At 43.8% G+C, this 24,935-nt stretch overlaps 1 protein-coding gene across 3 annotated transcripts in view; it reads left to right on the top strand.

Moving 5' to 3' along the window:
- The window catches only part of GUCY1A2 (guanylate cyclase 1 soluble subunit alpha 2), a 549,703-nt gene that overhangs the window by 463,116 nt on the left and 61,652 nt on the right, over positions 1 to 24,935 (top strand). For 2 of the 3 annotated variants that reach the window (XM_029602441.1, XM_029602442.1), the window contains exon 7: positions 12,403 to 12,557. The exons of the other annotated variant lie outside the window; for it this stretch is intronic. In XM_029602441.1, the coding sequence (XP_029458301.1) occupies positions 12,403 to 12,557 (155 nt within the window). The remainder of the gene's footprint in view (positions 1 to 12,402; positions 12,558 to 24,935) is intronic. 3 annotated transcript variants of the gene reach the window in all.

Below are 24,935 nucleotides of genomic sequence, written 5' to 3'. Positions count from 1 at the left end.
ACCTCCCCTCACCTTCCCCTCCCTTCCCCTACCTAACCCCCCCCCCCCCCCCGGCCCTATCTAAACCCCCCCTACCTTTATCCATGGATTTACGCCTACCGGAGGCAGATGTAAATCCGCGCGCACCAGAGGGCTGCTGGCGCGCCAAGACCCGACCCGGAGGCTGTTCCGGAGGGCGCGGCCACGCCCCTGGAACGCCCCCGGGCCGGTGCCACGCCCCTGGGCCAGCCCCCCAAACGCCGCATCATGCCCCCGAAACGCCGCGTCATTTGGCGACGCCCCTGACATGCCCCCGACACGCCCCTTTTTAAAAGCCCCGGGACTTACGCGCGTCCCGGGGCTCTGAGCGCGCCGGTGGCCTATGCAAAATAGGAAAAACAAAAAAAAAAAAAACAACAACGCAGCGATTTGTCAAAAAACAAATAGCACTGCGTTGTAAGTTTTATTGCAACAATCAACACACAGATTGGTATATTGACTCTTACTACAGTGAGAGTATGTTTACAGCATAAAGCCCCTGATGCAGCCTTGTTGGCGAAACTCAGTTCGAGTCGGGCACTTCTAATAAACTCTTCCACGGTGTAAGGTAGTCCCCTTGTTGTTTTTTGCGTTGGCTACGTGGGACCGCCTTCTGATTTGTTTTATTGGACCTTCCTATGCAAAATAGGTGCGCCGGTGCGCGAGGGCCCTGCTCGCATAAATCCGGCCGGATTTACGTGAGCAGGGCATTTAAAATCCGCCCGTATGAGTATTGTGTGCAGTTCTGGTCACCACATCTCAAAAAAGATATAGCAGAATTAGAAAAGGTGCAGAGAAGGGTGACAAAACTGATGAAGGGGATGAAAGAATTCCCCTTTGAAGAGAGGCTAAAGAGGTTAGGCCTTCAGTTTGGAGAAGAGACGGCTGAGAGAGGATATAATAGAGGTCTATAAAATAATGAGTGGAATGGAACGAGTAAACTGTAACCAGTTGTTTACTCTTTTGAAAAGTACAAAGACCAATGAAGTTACTAGGTAATACATTTTAAACTAATATGAGAACATTTTTTTACTCAATGCATAATTAAGCTCTGGAATTTACCAGAGGATGTGGTGAAAGCTATTAGTGTAGCTGCATTTTAAAAAGGTTTGGAGAAGTTCCTGGAGGAAAAAGCCATTAACCATTATAAGCAGCTTAGAATCTATCTTCTCCTTGGGATCCTGCCAGGTACTTGTGACCTGGATTGGCCACTGTTGGAAACAGGATACTGGACTTGATGGACCTTTGGTCTGACCCAGTATGGCAAATCTTAGGTTCTTATACATATTATTGGAAGTTCTTAACTTATCTTCATTAAGGGGCAGATTTTCAAAGGGGTACGCGCATAAGATACGTACGTACCCCCCGAAAACCTGCCCCAAGCTCCCTGTACGTGCGCCGAGCCTATGTTGCATAGGCTGCCGGCACGCGCAAAGCCCCGGGACACGCGTAAGTCCTGGGGATTTCCTGGGGGGCATGTCGGGGGCATGTCGGTATATAAAAATAATAAATAAATAAATAAAATAAAATGTCGTAGCCAGCGCGTCATTGGGGGCTTCCGGGGGCAGGGCCGCGGCCGTAGGTCTGGCCCAGGGGCGTTCTGGGGGTGTGGCCGCGGCTTCCGGACCAGCCCCCGGACCGGAACATGGTGCTCCGGCAGCCGGCCTGGCGCGCGCAGGTTATGCCTGCCTTGGGCAGGCGTAACTTTTGCAATAAAGGTAAGGGGAGAAATTAGGGCTGGGGGGTTTAGTTAGGGGAAGAAAAGGGAAGGTGGGGGGCGCCGGAAAGAAAGTTCCCTCCGAGGCCGCTCCGAAATCGGAGCGGCCTCGGAGGGAATGGAGGCAGGCTGCACGGCTCGGCGTGCGCAGGCTGCCGATTTTGCTCAGCCTTGCGCAAGCCGAACCCCGGATTTTAAAAGATATGCGCGGCTACGTGCATATCTATTAAAATCCGGCGTACTCTTGTTTGCGCCGGGTGCGCAAACAAAAAGTTCGCACTCGTGTACTTTTTAAAAATCTGCCCCTAAATGTGTAAAGGAATGCACAGACAGTAATACCCAGCATATTTATAAATCTTTAACCATTCAATCCAGGGAACAAAAAACAGCACTTTAAGTGAAAGATATCTCTTCTTACCAGAGTACATTTTTGGCATCAAAATATACCTGGAAGCTTGGGATCATGAACTGAGGTTACTTTTATACCAGTCATGGAATTGATATCAAAGTTTTATTAATTATCAAATTAAATAAACAAGTACCATTCTATCTGTAAATTTAGCCTGGGGGGGGGGGGGGGTGGTGTCACAATATTGAAAGTAAAAATCCATACTTGTTCTCTTAAGTTTAGATGTGCTGCATGATTGTCTCCTCTGGAGATTCCAAAACTTGTTCCACAATTCCCCATCTAAGATTATTGAACTCTTGCTCATATTCTAAACAATGCACTATTATGGGAGCCTGATTTTTTTTAGTATTCAGGCAAACTTTTATGTTCTGTGTCCTAATGCCTTGCTTCGTGCGACCTATGTATATTTTATTACACAGGCATTGTATGAAATATATGACATATGATGGCAAACAATTTGTAGATCCATGTAAATCTAACACACGTCCTGAATTTGGATGAGTCCAATGAGTGCCTGTGATGGTCTGTGCACAATGATTGCAATTGCCACATTGACTATGGCCTGACGGTAAGCTCGATTGCAAAGATACCTCAGGGGCTAATGGAGAATGTACTACTGATAAGTCGTTTTTAATTGCTATAAAAATAATTTAAAAAAAATGAACACTGGCCTACAATTAATGGTAAGGCAAAGAAGGTAATGTGAAAGCGGGGGTGCCAAATATGAGGCCACATTTAGATGGTAACTATCGCCGTTTGAAGGAATTGAACATTTTGCTGCATTGAATTTTTCCTTCAGTCTTTGCACCATTTGTTGTGTTATTGACAACAATTTAATTTAACATCAAGACAGCGGTAAGGAACATTTCATTCATTTGATCAGCTTTCAGTAAAAAGTTGGAAACCATTGAGCTTCCAGCCTGTTTATTGCTGGATCAGTGCTGTGTGCCAAGGTATTTAAGAGACTGAACTGCGGTGCTTGCAAAAGGTCCTTGAAGCTCTGCTTCCCCCGGGAGCCCTGGACCACTGATAAGTTTAAGCTATCTGTGGAGAGTTGGGCAAAAAGGGGCTATGTTATCACCATGTGCCCTTGGGGACAAATCCAGGATTATATCCCACCCAGGGGTAACACTTTTATATTCACAAACCCCAGGCAATTTTATAACAAACCATTTATATGCCTAAACCCATGTTTTACACATGTAAATGGCTTTGAAATTTATCCCTCCCCCTCAAAAAAAAAAAATAGTGCAAAAAATCGACAAGTCAGTCTGGTTATAGCATTTTGAAACAGTGCAGCTGTAATTTCTGTCACTTCTAGGAGAAAAGTCCATAGAAAAATTATTCAGGGAAAATGTGCAGAAAAGCAGTTTTGGACTTTTTCCCTTAATGGCTAAAGTTAAAAAGCTAATTAAACTCCTGTGCTGTTTTCTGCACAAGTGTTTGCTTCCACTGTTTTTCCTGTGAAGTTTTTATTGATCCACAATTTGCAAGAAAGGAAAGCTTGAAACAAAATATTTTCTATTTCAAAGCTGTGCAATTAACATTGTCTTGTGGGCTTTGTTGGACATTTATCCATTTCTTATATTTGTTGCATGATTTTTTAGACCCAAAACTTGTTGGATTTTTCAGTGGTAACCAGTAAGCTTGAAAAATCAGAAGTGGCTTACCCTGGAAAACTAACTTAAGCCACCTTGGAAAATCTGAATCAGACAGAGCCAAATATTCCATTCAATCAAGAACAAGATAAATTCAGGTCATCTTATAAACCATACAACATAGGAACTAGATCAGACTAATTTAAATCAGTATTTCAGCTGATTCCCAGGTGATTTGCTCATATTATCATAAAATGTAACTTAACATAGGCAACCCTTAAATCATCCACTCCAACTTATTCCTGTCCCCTTGCCTTCTTGTTACACCCTGCCAACAAATACACGTCTCATTAGAACATTAGGGGCTGCTGCTCTATGTATAATTACAAGCTGAACTGCGGGTTAACAATCAACTTTGCTGAGGAAGAGTGCCCTTGAGATGGACATGGTTTTTTTTTTTTTTTTTAAGATATTACCAGTGTAGGGGGTTTTATAATTTTGCAATGTATGCACTACAGTTAGTGAACACACACACACACACACACACACACAGTCATTATTGTCAGAAACTAACTCAGACTCTATCTACTTCTGTTTTTTATATATCTTTTTTGAGATGTGGCGACCAGAATTGCACACAGTATTCAAGATGTGGTCTCACCATGGAGCGATACAGAGGCGTTATGATATCCACCATTTTATTTGCCATTCCCTTCCTAATAATTCCTATCATTTTGTTGGCTTTTCTGACCACCACAGCATGTTATAAAATCGGGCACATGTGCATGGTAGTATGCGCACATGTAGGCTGTGCACACATGTTATAAAATCTACCCCATGTATACCCATGGAGATAGGTAGACCAGTTGATAGGTCACAGGGCCGATTTGGTGAAGGACAGGAAACAGACCTACATATCGGGGTGCCAGTCTCATGGAGGGTGATCGGCATGGTGAGTTGGGGAGCAGGTCTGGTGAGTGAGCAGTTTCCCAAAGGTTCCTGGGTTCTCCTGTTTCCAGATTTTTGGGGGCATTGTGCCAAGAGGTGCTCGGCTCCACTGCAGTAGAAACACAGTCCCAAGTTTCGGCGATGAAGCTTTTCCTCTGTGTAGAGTCGGGTTCTACCCAGTTGCATCGGCTCCTCGGTTCTGGTAGTACTCAGAGGAGTAGGGGAGAGTGAAGTTGACTCAATGCGGGGGTGAGAGAATGCTAGAGCTAGAAGTACAGGTCGATGGGGCTTCATCTCTCGGGAGTGCTGTTGTAGGCGTCGGTCGATTTGTCCAATCAAATGGATCAATTCATCCAACGAGTCAGGCAAGCTGGAGCCATCAGTTCGTCCTTTATCTTAGGTGATAGACCTTCCAGGAAGAATCATCAAAGGCTATCCTCCCTCCAGTTTAACTCTGTGGCCAATGTCCTAAATTCTATTGCATAGTCTATAAGCGGGTGGGCTCCCTGGCAGAGGTGTAGCAAATCACACGCTGTGATAGTGAGTCATCCCGGCTCATCAAAGACCTGCTTAAAAGTCTTTACAAATTCCTGTAAATTTAGAAGCAATGGGTCTCCTCACTCCCAGAGAGGGGAAGCCCAGAAGGGACAAAATAAAGGTGGTCTTGATGTAGTCCATAGGGAACTGTCCTGACTGAAGGGCGAAGTGCATGAAGCACTGATTCAAAAATTCTCTGCATAGAGCTGGATCTCCCGTATTCCATGGTGGTACAGGCAGATGAATGGCAGGTGTGGCAGTAGCCATGGTGGGTGTCTCAGAGGGAGGAGTGGACACCAGAGCTGCGTTGGTGTCCAGTCATGCACTGAAACGTTCCAAAGAGTTCACCAGGAGTTCCCGGCACTGTTGCTGTTATTGTATTCTCTGTGCTAATCCAGGAATGGCTTGAAGTCCCGAAAGGTCCGCTGGGTCCATGGTCTTAGCTATCTGTTACTTATGTGGACCCTTAGGCTTCAGCAGGATGGAACCCCCTTCAAAGACAACCCCGAAGGTTTGCCGTCAGCAGGCGGAGCGTCACACCGGAGAGCAGGGTTCGAACCAAGGGCAGTGCTGGTCGAGGCAGCGGAAGCCGAGTCCGAGAGGCAATCCAGATAAAGCAGGCAACAGAGTATCCAAGGCAGTCCGAGTCTGGGCAGGTGGCAGGCAAGCAGAATATCTGAGGCAATCCGAGTCAGGGCAGGAGGCAGGCAACAGGGTCTCCGAAGCAATCTGAGTCAGGGCAGGAGGTAGACAACAGAGTATCCAAGGCAGTCCAGGTCTGGGCATGTGGCAGGCAAGCAGAATATTCAAGGCAATCCGAGTCAGGGCAGGAGGCAGGCAATAGAGTATCCAACGCATCAGACTGAGCAGACCTGTAGTTAGGCAACGGTTCCAGGTTAAGCTGCCCTTAAATAAGGGCAGCTTGACATCCAAGCCATGTGCTGCTGAGAATTCCCACCGCGAGCCCTTTAACTGGAGCACTGCCTCTCGCACGCGCGCGCCTAGAGGGAACCGTGGGAGAGTGTCTTAGATGCGGTATCGTGGCTTTCATCAGTCAGGAGCGTCTTCTGGGAACCGGTATCGGCGAGCCTGTCAGGGGGGCCGGGCCACTACAGAGGGTGAACCGTGATGCTTTATCTCTCTAGAATGTCTTGATGTTTCACTTACCAAGTCAATATTGGGGTAATTGAAATCTCTCATTATTACTGCACTACCAATTTGGTTAGCTTCCCTAATTTCTCCTAGCATTTCACTGTCCATCTCACCATATTGGCCTGGTGGATGGTAGTATACTCCTATCATTCTGTGCTTCCCCAACACATAAGGGATTTCTACCCATAAAGATTCAATTATGTATTTAGTTTCATGCAGGATCTTTATCCTGTTGGACTCTATGCCATCCCGGACATAAAGTGCCACCCTGTCACTAAGATGCTCCTCTCTGTCATTGCGATATAATTTGTACCCCGCTAAAGCACTATCCCATTGGTTATCCTCCTTCCACCATGTCTCTGAGATGCCAATTAGGTTTATGTCATCATTCACTGCTATACACTCTAACTCTCCCATCTTACTTCTTAGACTTCTGGCATTAGCATACAAATATTTCAAAGTATGTTATTTGTTTGTATTAACATTCTGCTTTTCAGTTGTCTGAGATAATTTGGAATCATTTAGCTCAGGTGATCCTTTACTTATAGGCGCATAGATTATTTTTCTTATTGTTGGAACTTCTCTGTTGGGATGACCTAATTCTAATGCTTCATTAGTATCCTTCAAAGATACCTCCCTCTGAACCATGCGCTGCTGAGCAACTGTCAGCTTTCCCCTTCTTTCTAATTTAAAAGCTGTTTTAGGAGAGGAGGCGCGAAGGAGAGAGGAGAGAGAGGAGAAGGTCCGCTCCTTCTTAAGATACTGTGCCGGTGAGAGACTATCTGAGGCGGAAGTTTTGCGGTCGCTGAGCAGTGACATCAGACGGACGTCTCCCAGCCCCCCCAACTATAAAATCAGTGGAGGGGCGATGCCCGCAGCCACCAGCGCCATGCCTAAGCCGCGCACGCCGAAGGGGTACGTGGCTTGGGCCGGCTTAGGCTGGAGAAGGCCAGGAGCCGGCAAGAATCTTTGTTTCTTTTTCTGTGGTTATTTCTTTCTCCTTAATGGGGAGGAAGAGGAAGGCTCGGATTATAACCTCTTCACATAGTCAACAACTCCGCACGGGACCCATGAACCACCACGTGGCAAGAATGGTGGAGCCGCCAAAAGAGGACAGTTTGGGAGCAGTATCATTTGCTTCCTTGAGTCCTGGCGAAGGCCCAAAGTCTCCCCTACAGCCAGCTGGATTATTGTCATCGGATTCAGCTGGAAACCCGGTAGGACAAGTCCGAGAGGACATTAGCCTGAGGAACCAGGCTGAAGCCCATTGGACTGAGAAAATTATTATCTCTGTAATTGAAGATATACATCCTCCCAGTAGTTTGGGTAGTGTTACCCCTGGAGGTGTCCAGGGGAATCTTACCCTAGAGGATTTAGAGAAAATGATAATGAAGTTAGATGGAAACATTATAAAGATGAATGATTCATTACTATCAATAATTAAGGAAAATAAGATGTCTATTGAAGTGCAGGAAAAGAAAATAGAGAAATGTGAAAAAGATATGGTGATGGTAAATAATAAGTTACAATTGATACAAAGTTCTGAAAATGCTTTTATTAGGGATAGCTTGACCATCCATAAAGATCTTGAGTATATGGAAAATGTAATTAGAGTAAAGAACTTAAGAATTATAAACTTTCCTGTAACACGACTTCTCTCACCTTGGGAATTGTTTAAGAAATATCTAAAGGAATACCTCTTATATGAGGAGGAAGAAATCCCCAAACTTTCTAAGATTTATTATTTACCTAAGAATGCCTCTAGAGTTACTAGAGGCCATGATGAAGGGGAAGAACCATCCTCACCAGGTCTATCGACCTTTCTTGAAGAGTCGATAGACCTGATTGATAAGAGAGCTACCTTGATAATTTCATGTTTAGTTGAACAGGATAAAGAAAAGTTGTTTAAAAAATATTTCGCAGTAAAAGATATATTATTTTGTGGACATCGAGTCCAAATCTTTCCTGATGTGGCTAGAGCCACTCAGGCAAGGAGGAGGACCTTTTTGACCTTAAAGCCTAGAGTTGTAGCACTAGGTGCTACATTCTTTCTAAAATTTCCTTGTTTATGCCTGCTAAATTATAAAAGAAAGAGATATGGATTTTTAGATCCAATGCACTTGGAAACTTTTCTATCAGACAAGCATCTAACTTCTGCATCTGAGACAGAAGCCAAGTAAGAAACTAGTAATACTCCCCTCTCCTGAAATTTATTATTAAATTGTTATTGGATACTTAAATATAAAGTTTTTTCCTCGCCTCCTCCAATTATGGGGTAAGTGGAATGTAATATGAAATGTATGTTTAAATTTATATTCTTTAAAAATTCATATGGTTATGTCGTATGGAAAATTAATTACATTTTCTCACTATTTTCCTGTTTTCATGATGTGTAAAAACTGTTGAAAATTCAATAAAATATAAATAAAAAAAAAAAAGCTGTTTTATCTCCTTTTTAAAGATTAGCGCCAGCAGCCTGGTTCCACCCTAGATAAGGTGGAGCACATTTTGTAAAAGTCTCCCCCTTCCCTAGTTCCTTACAAAACTGAATCCCTCTTCCTTGCACCATTGCCTCATCCACGGATTGAGACACCGGAGCTCTGCCTGCCTCTGGTGACCTGCACGTGGAACAGGGAGCATTTCAGAGAATGCTACCCTGGAGGTTCTGGACTTCAGCTTTCTACTTAAGAGCCTACATTTGGCTTGCAGAACTTCCGTCCCACATTTTCCTATGTCGTTGGTGCCCACATATACCATGACAGCTGTCTTCTCCCCAGCACTGTCTAAAATCCTATCTAGGTGATGCGTGAGGTCCGCCACCTTCGCACTAGGTAGGCATGTTACCAGGCGATCTTCACGCCCACCAGCCACCCAGCTGCCTACATTCCTAATAATCAAATCACCTGTTATGATAGTCATCCTAACCCTTCCCTCCTTGGCAGTAGCCCTGGGAGAGACATCCTCGCTGCGAGAGGACAATGCGCCACCTGGAGAGTAGGTCCTTGCTACAGGATCATTTCTTGCTGCATCAGGTTGATGCTCTCTGATCATGAAACCTTCCTCCTCCAAGGCAACACCAGGGCTGCCAGACTAGAGATGGGACTTGGCTACTATTATTTATTTATTTATTTATAACTTTTTTTATACCGAAGTTCAGGTAACAGAATTACTTATCACTCCGGTTTACATTATAACATGTCAAATGCCTTCTGAAAATCCAAATACACCACATCTGCTGGTTCATCTTTGTCCACATGTTTATTCATCCCTTTAAAAATATTTGGGAGATTTGTGATAACCATGTCTATTTAAATGTTTTGTCATTTTATTCTTTATAACAGTTTCCACGATTTTTCCTGGCACCGAAGTCAGGCTCACCGGTCTATAGTTTCCCAGATCATCCCTGGAGCCCTTTTTAAATATCGGGGTTACATTGGCCACCTTCCAGACTTCCAGATAAATAATCAAAGGCCCAATTAATGGAAAAACTGCAGTCAATTTGTAAAACCAAATGCCTATTGAAAAAGATGAGCTTTTAGGCTCTTGCAAGATTTCAGTAAATCAAGCTCCTTCTTTAAAAGGTCAGGTAACAGATTACACAAACAAGGACCCACAACATAGGAAATTCTCTCTCACAATTTGTCCAGACAAACTTGTCAAATGGAAGGGGCTTCCAATAGGTGCTTAGAGAAAGATCGCAGTTTTTCATATCTTATTCACATAAAAAATATTTAATATGTCGCAGAAGCCTTATCCTGTAAAAGCAATTTCATACTGCATTTCCCACATGGGTTTTAAAAGAAAGCGGTATCAAAAAGAACCCCCGAGTTTCAAACTTCCTTAGAAATAGCTATAATAGTTCCATCAAAAATGAAGCATAGGATGTATAGTTTTAGCCCCCATATACCAGACACGAGACTCAGAGAACATTTAGAAATTTAGTAAAATGTTTATTATTGTAAATAAATGATAGCCAATTACAATAGAAGTGTCTGGGAAGGATAAGTGTAGACTCTGCAGATTATCAGAAGCCCTTAAGCTCATCCTTGCCTGTGTCATTATCTTACAAGGCTTATATACAATTTTTCCTAGTTACCTTTGCCAAGTATTGATCATTTCTAAATACATCAATCTGGCCTGGCTTCCTTTCCCTAGACCGTCTGCACCCAAACATTCATTCTTTCTTTCGAGTCCAAAGTTTGTTCTCCCTTCTGTACTATCTTCCCATGGCTTGTAGGAAGACATTGATCATCTTTTATCAATGTCTGCCTTTCCTTTGTAGTTGGTTTCTACACAGACCACACATTTGTTGTATGTGAGCCATCCCCCCTGTCCTTCACTCCTCACTGGCTTAGGCCCATATCCTGAAGTTGTAATTAGCTGTTTTCCTTACAGCAAACAGCACAGCACATATTTGACATGTGCTGGCACAAACTTAGCAGGACCTAGCTCAGCAGTCCAGCAGTCAGAATTATACAAGGAGGAGGTTCAACTGGGAAAAATCGAGGCAAAAGCAAAATTTGAGAGCAAAAGCCTAATGTTGGTAAACCTGTTCTTTATGGCAAACAGACAATCAGAAACTTTCAATAAAGCATCATCAAAAGTGATAGAAGCAGGAACATAAAACTGGATATTATCAGCGTAAAGATGATAACTGACTGCTGGGTTAGCTAGCAGCTGGTACAAAGGGAACATGTGCAGATTAAAAAGAACGGCAGGGAACACCAATTCATATGGGACACTTGTTTATAATTGATAAAAAAAAAATGTGCACATCGGTGCATTGACGCAAAGATAGACTGACAGCGTACTTTCAGGGTTTGTTTGGTTTTTTTTTTAATAAACTTTTCATGGAACTCCCAGCTGTGAGAAGAAGAAGCTTCACAACCTGTATGTTGACTCTCATAAATCAATCACACAATTAACCCAAACTGGAGTCTGTTGCAGCTTAGCTGTTTTAAATTTAGGTAAAAATCCTCCAAAACATTAGGCTTGCCGGGATAGGCTGATTGAAAACTGGCTTGCAAGTGATTGGTCCTGCTCCTTGTACCACCCCCCACTGACTTCAAGCTCTCTAGGGTCCATTTTCATCTGCTGTCTGGCCAGCTGTCTAACCAGGAAAATCAGCCAGCTCACTTTGTCTGTACATTCAGTGACCTATCCGAATAGCTAAATATACCCGGCTATCTTAAAGTTAGCTGGATAAGCTTATCTACTAATTTTAGGGCTGCTACTTGGAGCCTAAAGTTATCTGGCCAACATAGCCAGATAATACTGAAAATCATTGTTTATCCGGCTAACTTAGCAGGATAATTGGTTGTGCCCCGGATTGCCTGTGAGCTAGCCGGATAACATTTTAACTGGAGAACACATTTCCAGCTACCTCGGGACCTGTCAACAGAATGGGCTGTTAAAATCCTACCGTTGGCTAAATCCGAACTTAGCTAGATGAATGGCACTGAATATCTGTCTCTCTGAGATTTAAGTTAAAAAGTGCATTGTTTAATGCTTCCCCTTAGATTTTAATGACAATGAAACAAAACGAATGAAAATGAAACTAATTTTTGGATTACAGCACTATTTTCTTTCATTGCTAATGAAACGGAAAAAAAAAATGTTACATTTTTCATCCCTAATATCTTTGTTGGCAGTAAGTGAAAGAGGGATCCCTCCTTTTGACCTTCTTATCCAGGATGTCTGTTCTGATCTAAAGGAACCCAAATGGGACTTTTATTGTAAAAGCAGAAACTGCCAGAAAAAAAAAAATTACCCCCATCGCCATTTCAATAATATCTACTTGGTTTGTGAACCTGGGATACTCAGACTCGATGTAGTGAGAAGTACCTACTGAGCCATTATGCCATCTGTTTGTTAATAATTCAGCTTATTACTAGTTTAGAGTGAACTTGGGTAGCTTTTCACCAAAACTGATGGCTTGACATTTCCAGTTTGAAGACAAACGCGTAGATCTTTTGAAAGTTTGAAACGTTTATTAAGATCCTTTTTTTTTCTCTCTCTTTCAGCTGAGGATAGGAATTCACTCAGGGTCCGTTCTAGCTGGAGTTGTTGGTGTACAAATGCCACGTTACTGTCTGTTTGGAAACAACGTCACACTTGCCAGCAAGTTTGAGTCGGGAAGCCATCCACGTCAGATCAACGTCAGTCCCACCACATACCAGTGAGTTCTGAGAGTCGCAGACTCTTTTTCTTTTCGCACTGATACAGATAATAATGTAAATTCTTGTCAACCAGTTACTGAACTGTATTTTGCACTCCAGTGTAAGACCTTTCCATGCTCCTTTATTTGTATCTTATCAGGAAATCAATTTGCAAGGCTTCTTTTTGTTATTTTTTTTAAAGATTTTTTTTCCACATTTCATTCAGTTTTGATAGGTTAAACACCGTAGTGGCATTCCACATTGCTAAGTAAGCAGGATGCAGCTTCTTGAGCAGTCACCTTCACTGCAGGTTTAGTGTCAGAGAAATGTAACAGTGGTGCTTGTCCACAGCTCTCTCCCAAATGTCGTGAGTACCACCCAACTTGTTCAGTAAGCAGAAATTCAAGCCACTAATCATTCAAACCCAGGGCTCCCTCTTGAAAGAAACAAGCACTAAAGCCCTGGGCTGTCAGTCTGTAAATATGTAGAAACTAAACATGTAGAGGTGCATATTCAGAAGCATTTAGCCGGCTAACTCAGAAATGAGCCGGCTGAATTAATATTTGGGCACTTATCCAGCTAAATTCTAGCCAGCTAATAAGAGAACCGGCTAGAATTTAGCAGGCTAAGTAGGGACATTCCAGGGGCATAACTGGGAGAGGTTGTTAGCCGGTTAAGTTAGCCGGCTAACTCCAATATTCAGAGTTAGCCGGTTGATGTAGCCGGCTAGGTCTGGTCGGGCCAAAGAGCTCTCCTAAAGTTAGGTGGCTATAGCTAGCCGGCTAACTTTAAGATAGCCGCTTATATTCAATTGAGTGGTTTCACCATTGAATATACCTCCAAAGTTAGCTGGTTAAGTTAAGATGGCTTGTAGAAACTAAAGCTAGCCAGATAACTTCTCTCGTTTATTCAGTGGATTAAACGTCCTGCTGAAAGACTTGCCTAAATTTATCTGGCTATATGTCACTGGATAACTTAAAAATCTAACTAGCTATGTTTGAATACAGCTGATTAGGGTTTTTAGTTATACGGTCTTGTATGACCATATAACTTGCTACTTATGCGGATATCTTCAAAAGATATCCAGGTAAGTAGCACCTTGAAATAAAAACAAATAAGAGGTAAAGGGGGCCTGTGGCCCAATTTCCTACCTCACCCCCACCCTGCCAAGCACTGCCCCCACCCAACATCCCCTTCTAAATATTAAAATTGCTCTGGGGTCTGCAGATTGGGCTCCCTTCCCACACCCCATTCGCCCATTCTCATTTTAAAAAAAAAGAAATCCTTTCCCACCTGGATCCTACCCCCACCCACCCGTTTTGCATTAGTACTGAGCAGGCAACACCCCCTGCCCCCGCCTGGATCCCTTCCCGTCCTCCCCAGAGGGAGGTACATTAGGTTACTCACTCCTGGTGCTTCCATTGGAAGCGTAAGTTACCCACAGTGCCTGCTTCAGCAGTGCTGGAAGCAGCGGGAACGAGTAACTGCTGTACCTCGCTCCTGGCGGGGGTTTTGTAAGTGTAAGGGGGGAAGGGAGGGGTCCGGGCAGTAGGGGGCGGTTGTCGCCGGCTCAGTACTACTGCATCTGGGGGTGGGAAGGGGGCAGTGTTTCTTTTCAAATGAGAACAGGTGAATGGGGGCTGGGGAGGGGGCCCCAAGCTGCAGATTTTGGAGCAGTTTTAACAATTAGGAGGGGGTGCACAGCCCGGCAGGGCCATCAATACAATTTGATGGGAAGGAGGTAGGGAATCGGGCCATAAACCCCCTTTACTTCATCTTTCATTTTTATTTCAAAGCATTACTTACCTTATCTTTTGAGAGATATCCAGAATAAGTAGCAAAGTTATCCAGCCACACTGAATAACTCTGAAAGGGGTCTAAATTTATCTGGCAAACCTATCCGGATACAGTTCAAAATCAGCAAAGTTAGCTGGCAACTAAACTCCTCCCAGAAATGCCCCCCGAACACCTCTTTTTTATCCAGCTAAATTATAGCCAGATGATGACTAATTTAGCCAGATACGTGGCTGAATATTGCAAAACTTGCCATTTAGACGGATAACTTTGTTAGTTATCTGTCTAAACGGTTTTGAACATTTGCCCTCTTTATAGAGAGAGCTTTAAAAGAACATTCTGTATCATTGCAGTAAGTACAGATTTGGTGACCTCCAAAACCTCTGTAAATTGCTCTTGTTTACCAATGGATGATGATATCCTGTAGTTTTAAGAGGTCATTTTATAGCACAATTGAAACTAAGATTGTAGTTTTTGCAGGTTTCCTCACTTTCTACATTGCAGAAAAAAAAAATATTCTGCAGTCATGTAAGTAACCTGCCAAGTAACACTCCATTAAGGCATTTGTTCATTTTAAAAAGGTACAAAATGACACATTAGCATTAGCACTATTCATTTTTAGAGATTTTGCAAATGAGCAGAACATGTTTAATATAAGCAGTTCATGATAAACAGCAGTTGCAAAGCGATTCTTATAATTCTTGAATTTGAGAGATTACGGTTATTTTTATTCCTTGTATGAAGCTGTATTCCTTTTTCTTATCAGAAGACCTGAATCTTACCTCAACCTGTGCATTGTTCCATGCAGTAATCTTGAAACTTCCCACAGTCGCCTATGCGAATTGTTCTTCTGTAATAATTTTAGGCGTCATTGCCTCAGTTGATCCTCTGTTTTCCTTTCTTCATGGATCTTGTCTGTATGCATGCCTGTGTAAACTGGACCTCTTAAGGAAAACCACAGTGCTTCAGATTGACTGTTCTATCCATGTAACATACTAGTACACATATTTTACCCTGAGATAAAGCAACAGAGGACGAGAAGCTTGTCTCCCTCTGTTATCCTCCTTTTAAACTATTCTTCCTTTGATCCTCCCTCATAGCCTTTCTATTCTCTAGTCATATTTAAAACATCTGTACTTGATTCCTCCTCTGCCTCTAACTACTGCTACATTTTAGCCCTCTCATTCTCCTCTTAAGATCCTTGGACAAGTACAAAAAACAGGTATTTACGAAGCTGAAATAGGAAAATATTGTGACTAATGTAGGGCAGTATTGATTATGTTTCCCAGCAGCTTTGTAAAACTACAAATGGGGACCATGCTAAAAAAATACGGTGATATCAAAGGTAATCCAGAACCTTTCTGTAAATACACAGTAACTTAGTAATGACTGCAGAAAAAGACCATCTAATCAATCTAGTCTGCCCAGCAAGTCTGCTACTCCGTACAGGTGACTCCCATGTTTCTATTAATACACTTATAACAAAAAGAAAGGTATCTGAATGAAATAGCTTGTATGAATAAATGTAAACAAATCTTCAGCACTTGATAGACTGTATAGCCAATGATCCCAGACTCCCACTATTCTCTGGTCACAGGAGAAACTGTAACCGTATAAGTAGCTGTATCAGTAGTAGAGATGTGATTCAGCCGAACCTTTTGGTTCGGCCTTCGTTATCGGCCCGCCGTGGGAAATTTCATTTTCTGGACCAATTTTATTTCGTCTGCCGTATAAGTAAATCTTAAAAAATGGTGCGGGCCATCCATTGCTCCTACCATGTGACAGGGGCCAACCAATGGCACCGATAGCCCCTGTCACATGGTAAGGGCAAACGGCTATCGGCGCCATTTTGATTAGTGGCAGCCGACGGCCTGAGAGGGGGAGATCGCTCCTGGGACCCCGCTGGACCACCAGGGACTTTCAGTAAGTCTTGGGGGGGGGGGGGGGGGGTCAGGAAAGTCTTGTGGGGTCGGGAGGGCGGGGGTTTGCAATTAATTAAATTTGAAGGGTTGGGGAGGGTTTGGGTTTGTTTGTTTTTTTTAATGTGCCCTTTCTCCTCCCCCCCCCCCCCCCCCCGAAATACGATAAGAAAACCACACGAAATTTTGTGGGTTTTCTTATCGTTTTGGCATCCTGGATATCCTGAAAACAAGAGCTGTGTGTGGCTCTCAAAGACTGGAGTTGGCCAACCCTGGGCTAGTAATTAGAGCAGTGGGCTATGAAGCAAGGAAACCAGGGTTCAAATCCTGCTGACACACCTTATGACATTGGGCAAGTCATTTCAACCTCCATTGCCTCAGATACAAACATAGGGCCTGATTTACTAAGGCTTTTCTCCCATTCTGTGTCTATGGGAAAATGCTTCATAAATGAGGCCCTTAGATTGTAAGCCCTCTGGCAATAGGAAAATACCTACAGCAAATCTAATCTGCTTTGAAGTGCCTGAAAGGCAGAATATAAGTCAAATAAATAAATGTGTTTTATAATTTTTAGGCACTTCAGAAGTAAGCATGTAGTTACATCTGGGATAGATGGCCTGGCAGTACATGCTTAGCACTTGGATTGCATGTAGACTTCCAAAAAGAAGAAAGGAAGAAGGAACAATGTTAATATTATTCCAGTTATAGCTAAACTGAGCCACAGGGAGACAGCATAGCTTGGTGAAAGACACTGAATTAGTGAAGGAAAACTCTTGAACTCACGTCCTTGGACTTCCGTTGACTTCATCTAGTTCTCTAACCACCACCAGACTACAGTCCGTTTCTTATGTAAGGTATATAAAGGTACACTGTTAAAACCAACAGATATGATTTTTAGAGATTGTTTGGAGACAGATTATGATGGTCATTTACTAAGCCACAGTGTTTTCCCCAGAGAGAGAAAATACAGTGGGATTTACTCAACTGCATTACCCAGTACTTCAGCCTAGTAAATCCTGTGATATTTTCCCCAGTAATAAAATACCGCTGGGAAAAATACTACAAGTTAGTAGACCTCTTTACATAGTGTATAATGGCCGCCCCAGGCTAAAAGACCAACATTGTTTAAAAGGCCAGAACAACCCAAGATTTCTCCTCTATAGTTTTGACAGCCTTTGGGGAACACTCTAGACCTTCCTGTCCCCCCAGCTGCACCTGATGTGGCCACAGTCAGCAGATGTAAACTGATGTAAACTGAGGCTGGCCCTGCACTTTCCCCTGCAAAATCCTTCCCCAGAACCTTACCCCTCCACCCTAGCCCACCCCTAGATCCTTGCCAGCATATCTTTGGTGGACCACTGGAGGCCCAAAGCACCCAATAGTCCTCTGGGCTCAGAGCCACCATGTTTCAAATGGTTCCAGCTGGCCAAGGTCCTACCTTTGCCACATCATGTGTTAGGGCAAAGGTAGGATCTCAGTCAACTGGCATCAGTTATAAACATGACAATATCATGCCCGGAGGCCTAGGAGTCCCTCTGAGCCCTAACTGGCCCACAAGGGATGTGCTTGTAAGGGCTTGGAATTCCAAGGGGATTTTTTTTTGACTAAGGGAAGTGGTTTGGGGAGGAGGTGGGGCCAACCACAGACTTTAAGATATGTAATCATTTAAATTTGCTGTCCTTGACCACCTCAGGCAGCAACGGAGAATGGTATGGGCATCTCAAAAGACTGTCATACCAGGGAGCATTGGGACATGTGTTAGCATCCTGATGCTTCTCAGAAAATTAGCTACAAATCCAGAGCTATAGCTAACTTTTCAGTAAATAATGTGGCTTGCAATTTTTCTGCATTACATTTGCTAGTAATGAGCTGCTTTGCATACTTTTACATTGCTTCATGGTGAGACTGCACCTAGAGTACTGTGTGCAATTCTGTTTGCCACATCTCAAAAAAGATATAGTTGCACTTGGAGAAGGTACAGAAAAGGGTGACCAAATTGATAAAGGGGATGAAAAGGCTCCCCTATGAGTAAAGGCTAAAGAGATTAGGACTAATCAGCTTGGAGCAGAGATGGCTAAGGGGGGATATGATAGAGGTTTATAGAATCATAAGAGAACTAAAATAAGTAAATGTGAATTGGTTATTTACTCTTTCAGATAATAGAAGGACTAGAGGGTACTCCATGAAGTTAGCAAGTAGCACATTTAAAACAAATCAGAGAAAATTATTTTTCACTTAATGCATAATTAAGCTCTGGAATTTATTGCTGGAGGATGTAGTTAGGGCAGTTAGTGTAGCTGGATTTAAAAAAAGGTTTGGATAAGTTCATGGAGAAGTCCATAAACTGCTATTAATCAAGTTGACTTAGGGGCCAATTTTAAATTTTAAGTGTGCGGGGTACATTTGTGCACGCTACCCGGCATGCACAAATGTACACCCAATTTTATAACATGTGCGCGCTGCCTCGTGCATGTTATAAAATCCAGGGTCGGAACACGCAAGGGGGTGCACACTTGTGCACCTTATGCACGCTGAGCCCAAGGGGAGCCTGTATGGCTTTCCCCGTTCCCTCCAAGACCCCCCACCTTTCCCTCACTTCCCCTATCTAACCCACCCCCCCAGCCCTACCTAAATCCCTCCCTACCTTATCACTTTTACATCTGCCTCTGGCAGGCGTAACTTGCGCGTGCCGGCTCGCCATCCCCCAGCACAGGCCACTGTGCCGGAGGATTCGGCCCCGCCCCCGGCCTGCCCCGAACTGCCACCACACCCACGGCTCGTCCATTTTTTAAAGCCTCGGGACATACGTGCGTCCCGGGGCTTGCGCGTGCTGCCAAGCCTATGCAAAATAGGCTCGGCATGCGCAGGGGTAGGTTTTCGGGGGTTACGCGTGTATCTTATGCGCGTAACCCTTTGAAAATCTACCCCTTAGGGAATAGCCACTATTACTGGCATCAGTAGCGTGGGATCTACTTAATGTTTGAGTACTTGCCAGGTACTTGTAACCAGGATTGGCCACTGTTGGAAACAGAATGTTGGACTTGATGGACCCTCGTCTGACCAGTATGGCCAATTCTTATGTTTATATCCCTCCTAATTTACATTTTGTCCAGTCATTGCAGTGATGGTTCTGGGCTGGAACCATGCACAAGGGCACTTCTGAACCCTGCAATCATGGGCCCGGAATCCAGCCAGTAGGTGTCATCCTTTAAAAAAATGAACATTAATCCCTCTCCTCACAGGGACTCTGAGTCCTGCCTCTGCAGCAACCCAGCCCTAGCTGGCCCATTAGAAGATCTAACCAAAGGATTGAATCAGGGACCTTCTGCAAGGAAATGCACAGCACTTGCCACCTAACTACCAGGCAAGCCTTGGTGCTTCTGTTTTAAAAAGGGCAGCAAGTTAGAGAGGGGAGGATCCAGATACAGGACATCTTTTAGCTCTAGAAGTTTGCCTAATTTAATTTTTCCCATTTTATATCTATGAGGAAAAATGTTAGTAAATCAGCCCCTTAATCTTTTCACTGTAGTTAACAAGTATGATCACACATTGTATGGGGAATCTGTCCAACAGTTTCAGTAAGTCCCCAGATGAAAAAATAATTTCTTGCCTTATCCTCAGAGTAATGAATTTTCATTTTTGTGTGTCACCTTAAATCCCTTCTTGGTCATATTAGGTCTTCTTTTTAACACCTTGCAGATACAGGTAGTGCTTTTCTCTTTTCCGAATATGGAATTAAACATAGAATGTGATGGAAGAAAAGGATTAAAAGACCCAACCAATCTACCATTTACTTCCTGGGAACAATGTCTTAAATCTCAGTTGATCTCTGGCTTTCTCTAGTACATCATCTGTTTCTGGTTTGAGGGCTGATGAATGATATCTTGGGTGAGGAGACATTCACATCTTTACACTTTGCCTCCTCTTTGCTTTCATTTTTTATATTCGACCATGTCTTTCTTGTCACTATGGGGCATATACATATTCCTATTTCATTCTTTTCTTATGATCATCCTTTCTTCCATTTTAAAATGGTTGATGACATATCTGCCTCCTCTCCATATGAGACCCTCTTGTTATAGTTTCATGCAAAAATTGTATGGTTTTGTAACCCTAATTCATTGAATTGGCTGAATTTCAAACAAAACAGTACAACCCTGGGCTAACTCCAAACTGCTTACTCTCACAGTGCTTGGTTTCTTGTCTTATGGGGGAAGGATATCCTTCAAGGAGCAGGGCTTAGGTGGAATCCCTTCGGTGTCCGTTAGTATTGCTCTTTGGGGAAGTTATACTTACAAACCAGGCTGGACTCACTGGATGGGTGTTCAAAATAACGTTTACTGTAGAAGAGCAAATAATAAAGTGTCCATTTACATCTAGGTTCTTCAGTCATATGGGAGGTGGATGTTTCCCTCAGGGCAGGGGCTTGTAGCTTGATTATCCTTCATGGAGTGAAAAAATAAATATCCCAAGCTGGCAGGGGTGACCTAATTGTGGATGGATCCCCTCTCCACAGTACCTGAAGTCCACAGGTACTCTCAGTCTCCAATCTGGCCATGTTCTGTGTCCCCGGGATGGAAATACCTTTGGAGATCTCCAGATATTCTTCTCTTCTTCTCTCTCTCTTGGATTCCTCTTTAAAGCTGAAGGCATATTTTCCTTGAGGGAAGGCCTTTTACTGGAAACAGTTCTTAAAGCTTCCAGCCCGTTGATGAGTAAGAGTGGCAAAAAATAACTTCTTTTTCTCTCATATGGACAAAAATACAAACTGGGGGGGGGAAAAACCTTCTGGCCTTCACCTTGAATGATTACTGCAACCTCCTCTTAGACAGAGTAAAGAGGTTTACAGGTCCCTCCTGACCTTCAGAAAGGCACAGATCTTACAAGGAAAAACCTCTTCCTCTCTCAACCGCCCTGCCAGCCCTGAACAAGGATCTGACAAGCCAGTGCCTCTCCCCTTCCTGCTCTAAGCTGGGGCCTAAAGCTGAGAGAGCAAACCAAAGGCTCCTTACTCTCTCAAAAAACAACTCCACACTGCCACACTCTCCTCTTTCCTAGACCTCCCTTGGGAACCAGGAGCTTACCATTCCGACAAGCCTCTGGTGAGCTGCTGTTTAGAATAGTTTGCCCCTCTAAAGCTGACTGCCCAAGAGCTGGGAGCCAGGGTCAACTAGTGGAGACCCCATGGGGCCTCCACTAGTTGACCCTGGCTTTATGGAGAGACTGTCCTCATTTGTGCTACTGCACTTGCAAAAGTTATGGGCCTTCTACTTTAGGCTTCATTATAGACAAGAACTCTCCAGTTGTTATGCACCACATTTAAGATTGATCATAATTAGTCCTTCACTTAGTTTTGACTTCGTGATTACTTTAAATCTGCAGTTAATTTCCAAAACAGTGTACTCTAAGACTCTAATACAATGGTATTTGCTCCCAGCCCTCAAAAGCCACCAACAGGTCGGGATTTCAGGATATCTCTAATGAATATGAATGAGATAAATTTGCATGCACCTGCCTCTATTTTATCTCATGCATATATAGTAGCTATCTCCTGACTATCTGACCTGTTCAAGTCCCTCAAGGGCAGAAAGTGAATACCACTGTTCTAATAATTTTCTTCTGTAATTGTTCTGTTTCTTTCCTTTCATTGTTGTCTGTTCTGCCTCTGCAGTGTATGTATATACTTTTCTTTATATCACTGCCGCTCTTTGTCATTGAGACAGAGTGATCCTGTTTTCCCCATTTAAACCTGTGCAGCCCCAGGCATGGGGCCTGGGGACTGGTTCACATTCAATCTCACAGAGGGAGAGAGCTCTGTGGGCAGCACCCTGCAGGCCAAGGGAAAGGCCTGAGTGTGGGACCAGCTGGGGAGCATAAGAGTGTAAGCTCAGCTGAGTTAAGGAGGCCCCAACAGGTTCAAACTGGGGGGGGGGGGGGGGGTATATGATAGAGTGACCTTGTTTTCCCCCTTTAAACTTGTGGGGGACCAGGCATGGGTCTTGGTTCATATTAAATCCCACACAGGGAGAGAGCTTTGTTGGCAGGAAAGGCCTGAGGACGGGACAAGCTGGGGAGCAGAAACCTATAAGCCCAACTGGGTTCAGGAGGCCCCTATGTTTCCAGGAGAGGCAGCTCCTGTACATCTGTGGTGACCCAAAGCCCAGGGATTGGAAAGTGTATTGCAAAGGTAGGCAGTCATTTTCTTGTTGAAATACTGTTCATATGAATAAACGGAAAGTGCTTTTGAAAAAAGCTGGAGTCCATGTGGCTTTGTGCCTCCAGCTTGGGAAACACCGCTCAGTTTCCCACAATCATCTTATGATATTATTTAGCTTGGAGTCTCTGCAGGTCATGGAGCTCTTTTTCCTGATTGGTTATTTGAGTATTTCTGACCTTCCTTTTGTATCTGTTCCTGTTTTGCTCTGTTTCTTTGTCCGTGTTCTCTCTCCTAATTGGTCTCTTGAATCAAACCAGTCTTAGACTGACATTTCCTGTGGGCTTTCAGTTGAAAAAAGGCTCTTTGCAAACTAACAGCTGTTGCGTCGGAGGTGGACCCTTGGGCTGAGGTGGGATTGACACAATCCATAGGCAGGGCCCTATGGGACCCACCGTCAGCAGGTGGAGTGGCCTGAAACTGGAGGCCACTGGAGCTTCACCTATACCAGCCCTCGTTCCCCTCGGGTTAAGCCTTTGGGTGCCGGGGCCGGCAGGACTTAGGTGGGTCTCAGTGTTAATTAAGGATGGAAGGTTGTTCAGCCCAGAGACAGCAGCTGGTAGATGGCATAGTCCTATCCTGGACAGGATTCAGTACGGGAACTTGGACGTCAATGGAACAATAGGTAACTGGTGGCACCCAAGCAAAGGGAGGCCTAAGTCCACGTCCAGAGAATAGGCAAGGAGAGGCGTCACTGACAGGCTAGGAACAGAGCTGGCGCAAGTAGAAGTTGTGGCAAGCAGCATAGACTCTGGACACAGGAGAGCCTATAGCGTAGTCGTTCAAAGCAATGGTCAGGGCACAGAGAAGACAGGCGTAGTCAATAAAGACAATGGTCAGAGCACAGAGAAGGCAGGCATAGTCAATCAAGGCAATGGTCAGAGCACAGAGAAGGCAGGCGTAGTCAATCAAGGCAATGGTCAGGGCACGGAGAAGGCAGGCGTGGTCAGGTGTGACAGAGGTCTGGGGTTGGAGAGAAGCTGAAGAGTAGTTGGGTATAGCTGAGGTCCAGGGCTGGAGAGAAGTTGAAGAGTAGTTGGGTAAAGCGGAGGTCCGAGGCTGGGGAAAAGCTGAAGAGTAGTCAGGCGTAGCGGAGGTCAAATCCAAGAATCAGTGCAACACATAGATGAACAGGAACAAGTAGAACAGGAACACCATGAAGACACAATTCGAAGATCAGCAATGAGTACTCAGAATACGAGGAGACCTGTTGCAAAGGCAACGCTACTGAGTGAGGCCTGAGCCTTTATACGCTGAAGAGTCTGACGTCAGCATGCGGGTCCGCGGCCAGGTTCCCGCCACGGGCCCTTTAAAAGAACTGAGATGCGCGCGCGCCTAGGAGGGGGCATGGCGCTAATGGCAGCATCTCTCTGCGGGCCACGTGGAGAGGCCCGACGAGCAGGGACATCTTGGCTGGCAACACTGGGTAGCGAGGCAGGACCGGAGGCACTGGAGGGTACCTGAGGTTAGAGCTGGCAGCCCTTTGTCACAAGAGAAGAGGAGCCAGGCATTGGAATCCATCTGAGAAGGTGAAAGGACTGCGCCACGTGGCTGCCATGAGCAGTGTGCATAACAACAGCTCTCTTGTGTCCTCTGCAAGCTCCTTGAAGCATTGCTGTCTCACTTTTATCTATTTCCCATCTGCTGCTAGTCCCTACTATTCACTAGTAGCCACTACTTCTACTTTATCTGCAGTTATCTTTGTCTGTTTAGTGAGTTTTCAGAGATTCATAACAGTTGAACCAGACTGCTGTCTGTACGGCTATTCTTGATGCCTTGTTACAGTGAGTATTGATCTATTCTTTCATTCTAATAAATGTTTGGCAGTCAAGAACTGAGTTCTCTGATATTTGGAAGTTGGGAAAAAGAAGGTTTAACTGACTGTTTAGCCATTTAAGGAAAGTCAAATGAGTTGTGGAACAGTACATTGTCAACAGGTTATTTAAGGAAGAATCCTTAAATATAGTCTTTTGTCATATTCTTATATTCTTTCATCTAATTATAAAGTATTGCTGATTAATATGTCCCTGTAGAAGGGTCATGCAAGACAGTGTAGGCCAGAGGAATGTACCGTCTGCCACTGCATCCCTATGGAATGTTACTATAATTGTCCAATCCTATATCAGAAAGGGATCCTGTAAAATTAAAAAAAAAAAAAAAATTCCCTCTGTTACCCCAAAAATAGAAATAGACAAGTCATTAAACTGTATAAGTGTCTATTTTTATTCAATGTAATATTACCTGAGAATTACATTCAGGGTTCTTCTGAAAAACTAATGCATACAACCAAGTTTATATGTTCTCTATCTTTTACAAAAACATGGTTAAAAAATATTTCAGATGAACTAATCATAATTTCACTTCTTACATTTCATTTCATTATCTCATTCTAAATCACAGCTAAATTAACAGGTCAGCATGACCCAGGCACTCATCACAGTTACATACCAGTGTAGCACACTTTTTTCCAC

This window comes from Rhinatrema bivittatum, chromosome 5 (assembly GCF_901001135.1).
Source record: "Rhinatrema bivittatum chromosome 5, aRhiBiv1.1, whole genome shotgun sequence".
Lineage (NCBI taxonomy): Eukaryota > Metazoa > Chordata > Amphibia > Gymnophiona > Rhinatrematidae > Rhinatrema > Rhinatrema bivittatum.
The sequence above is the reverse complement of the archived record's forward strand: the minus strand, read 5'-3'. Positions and strand labels throughout refer to the sequence as shown.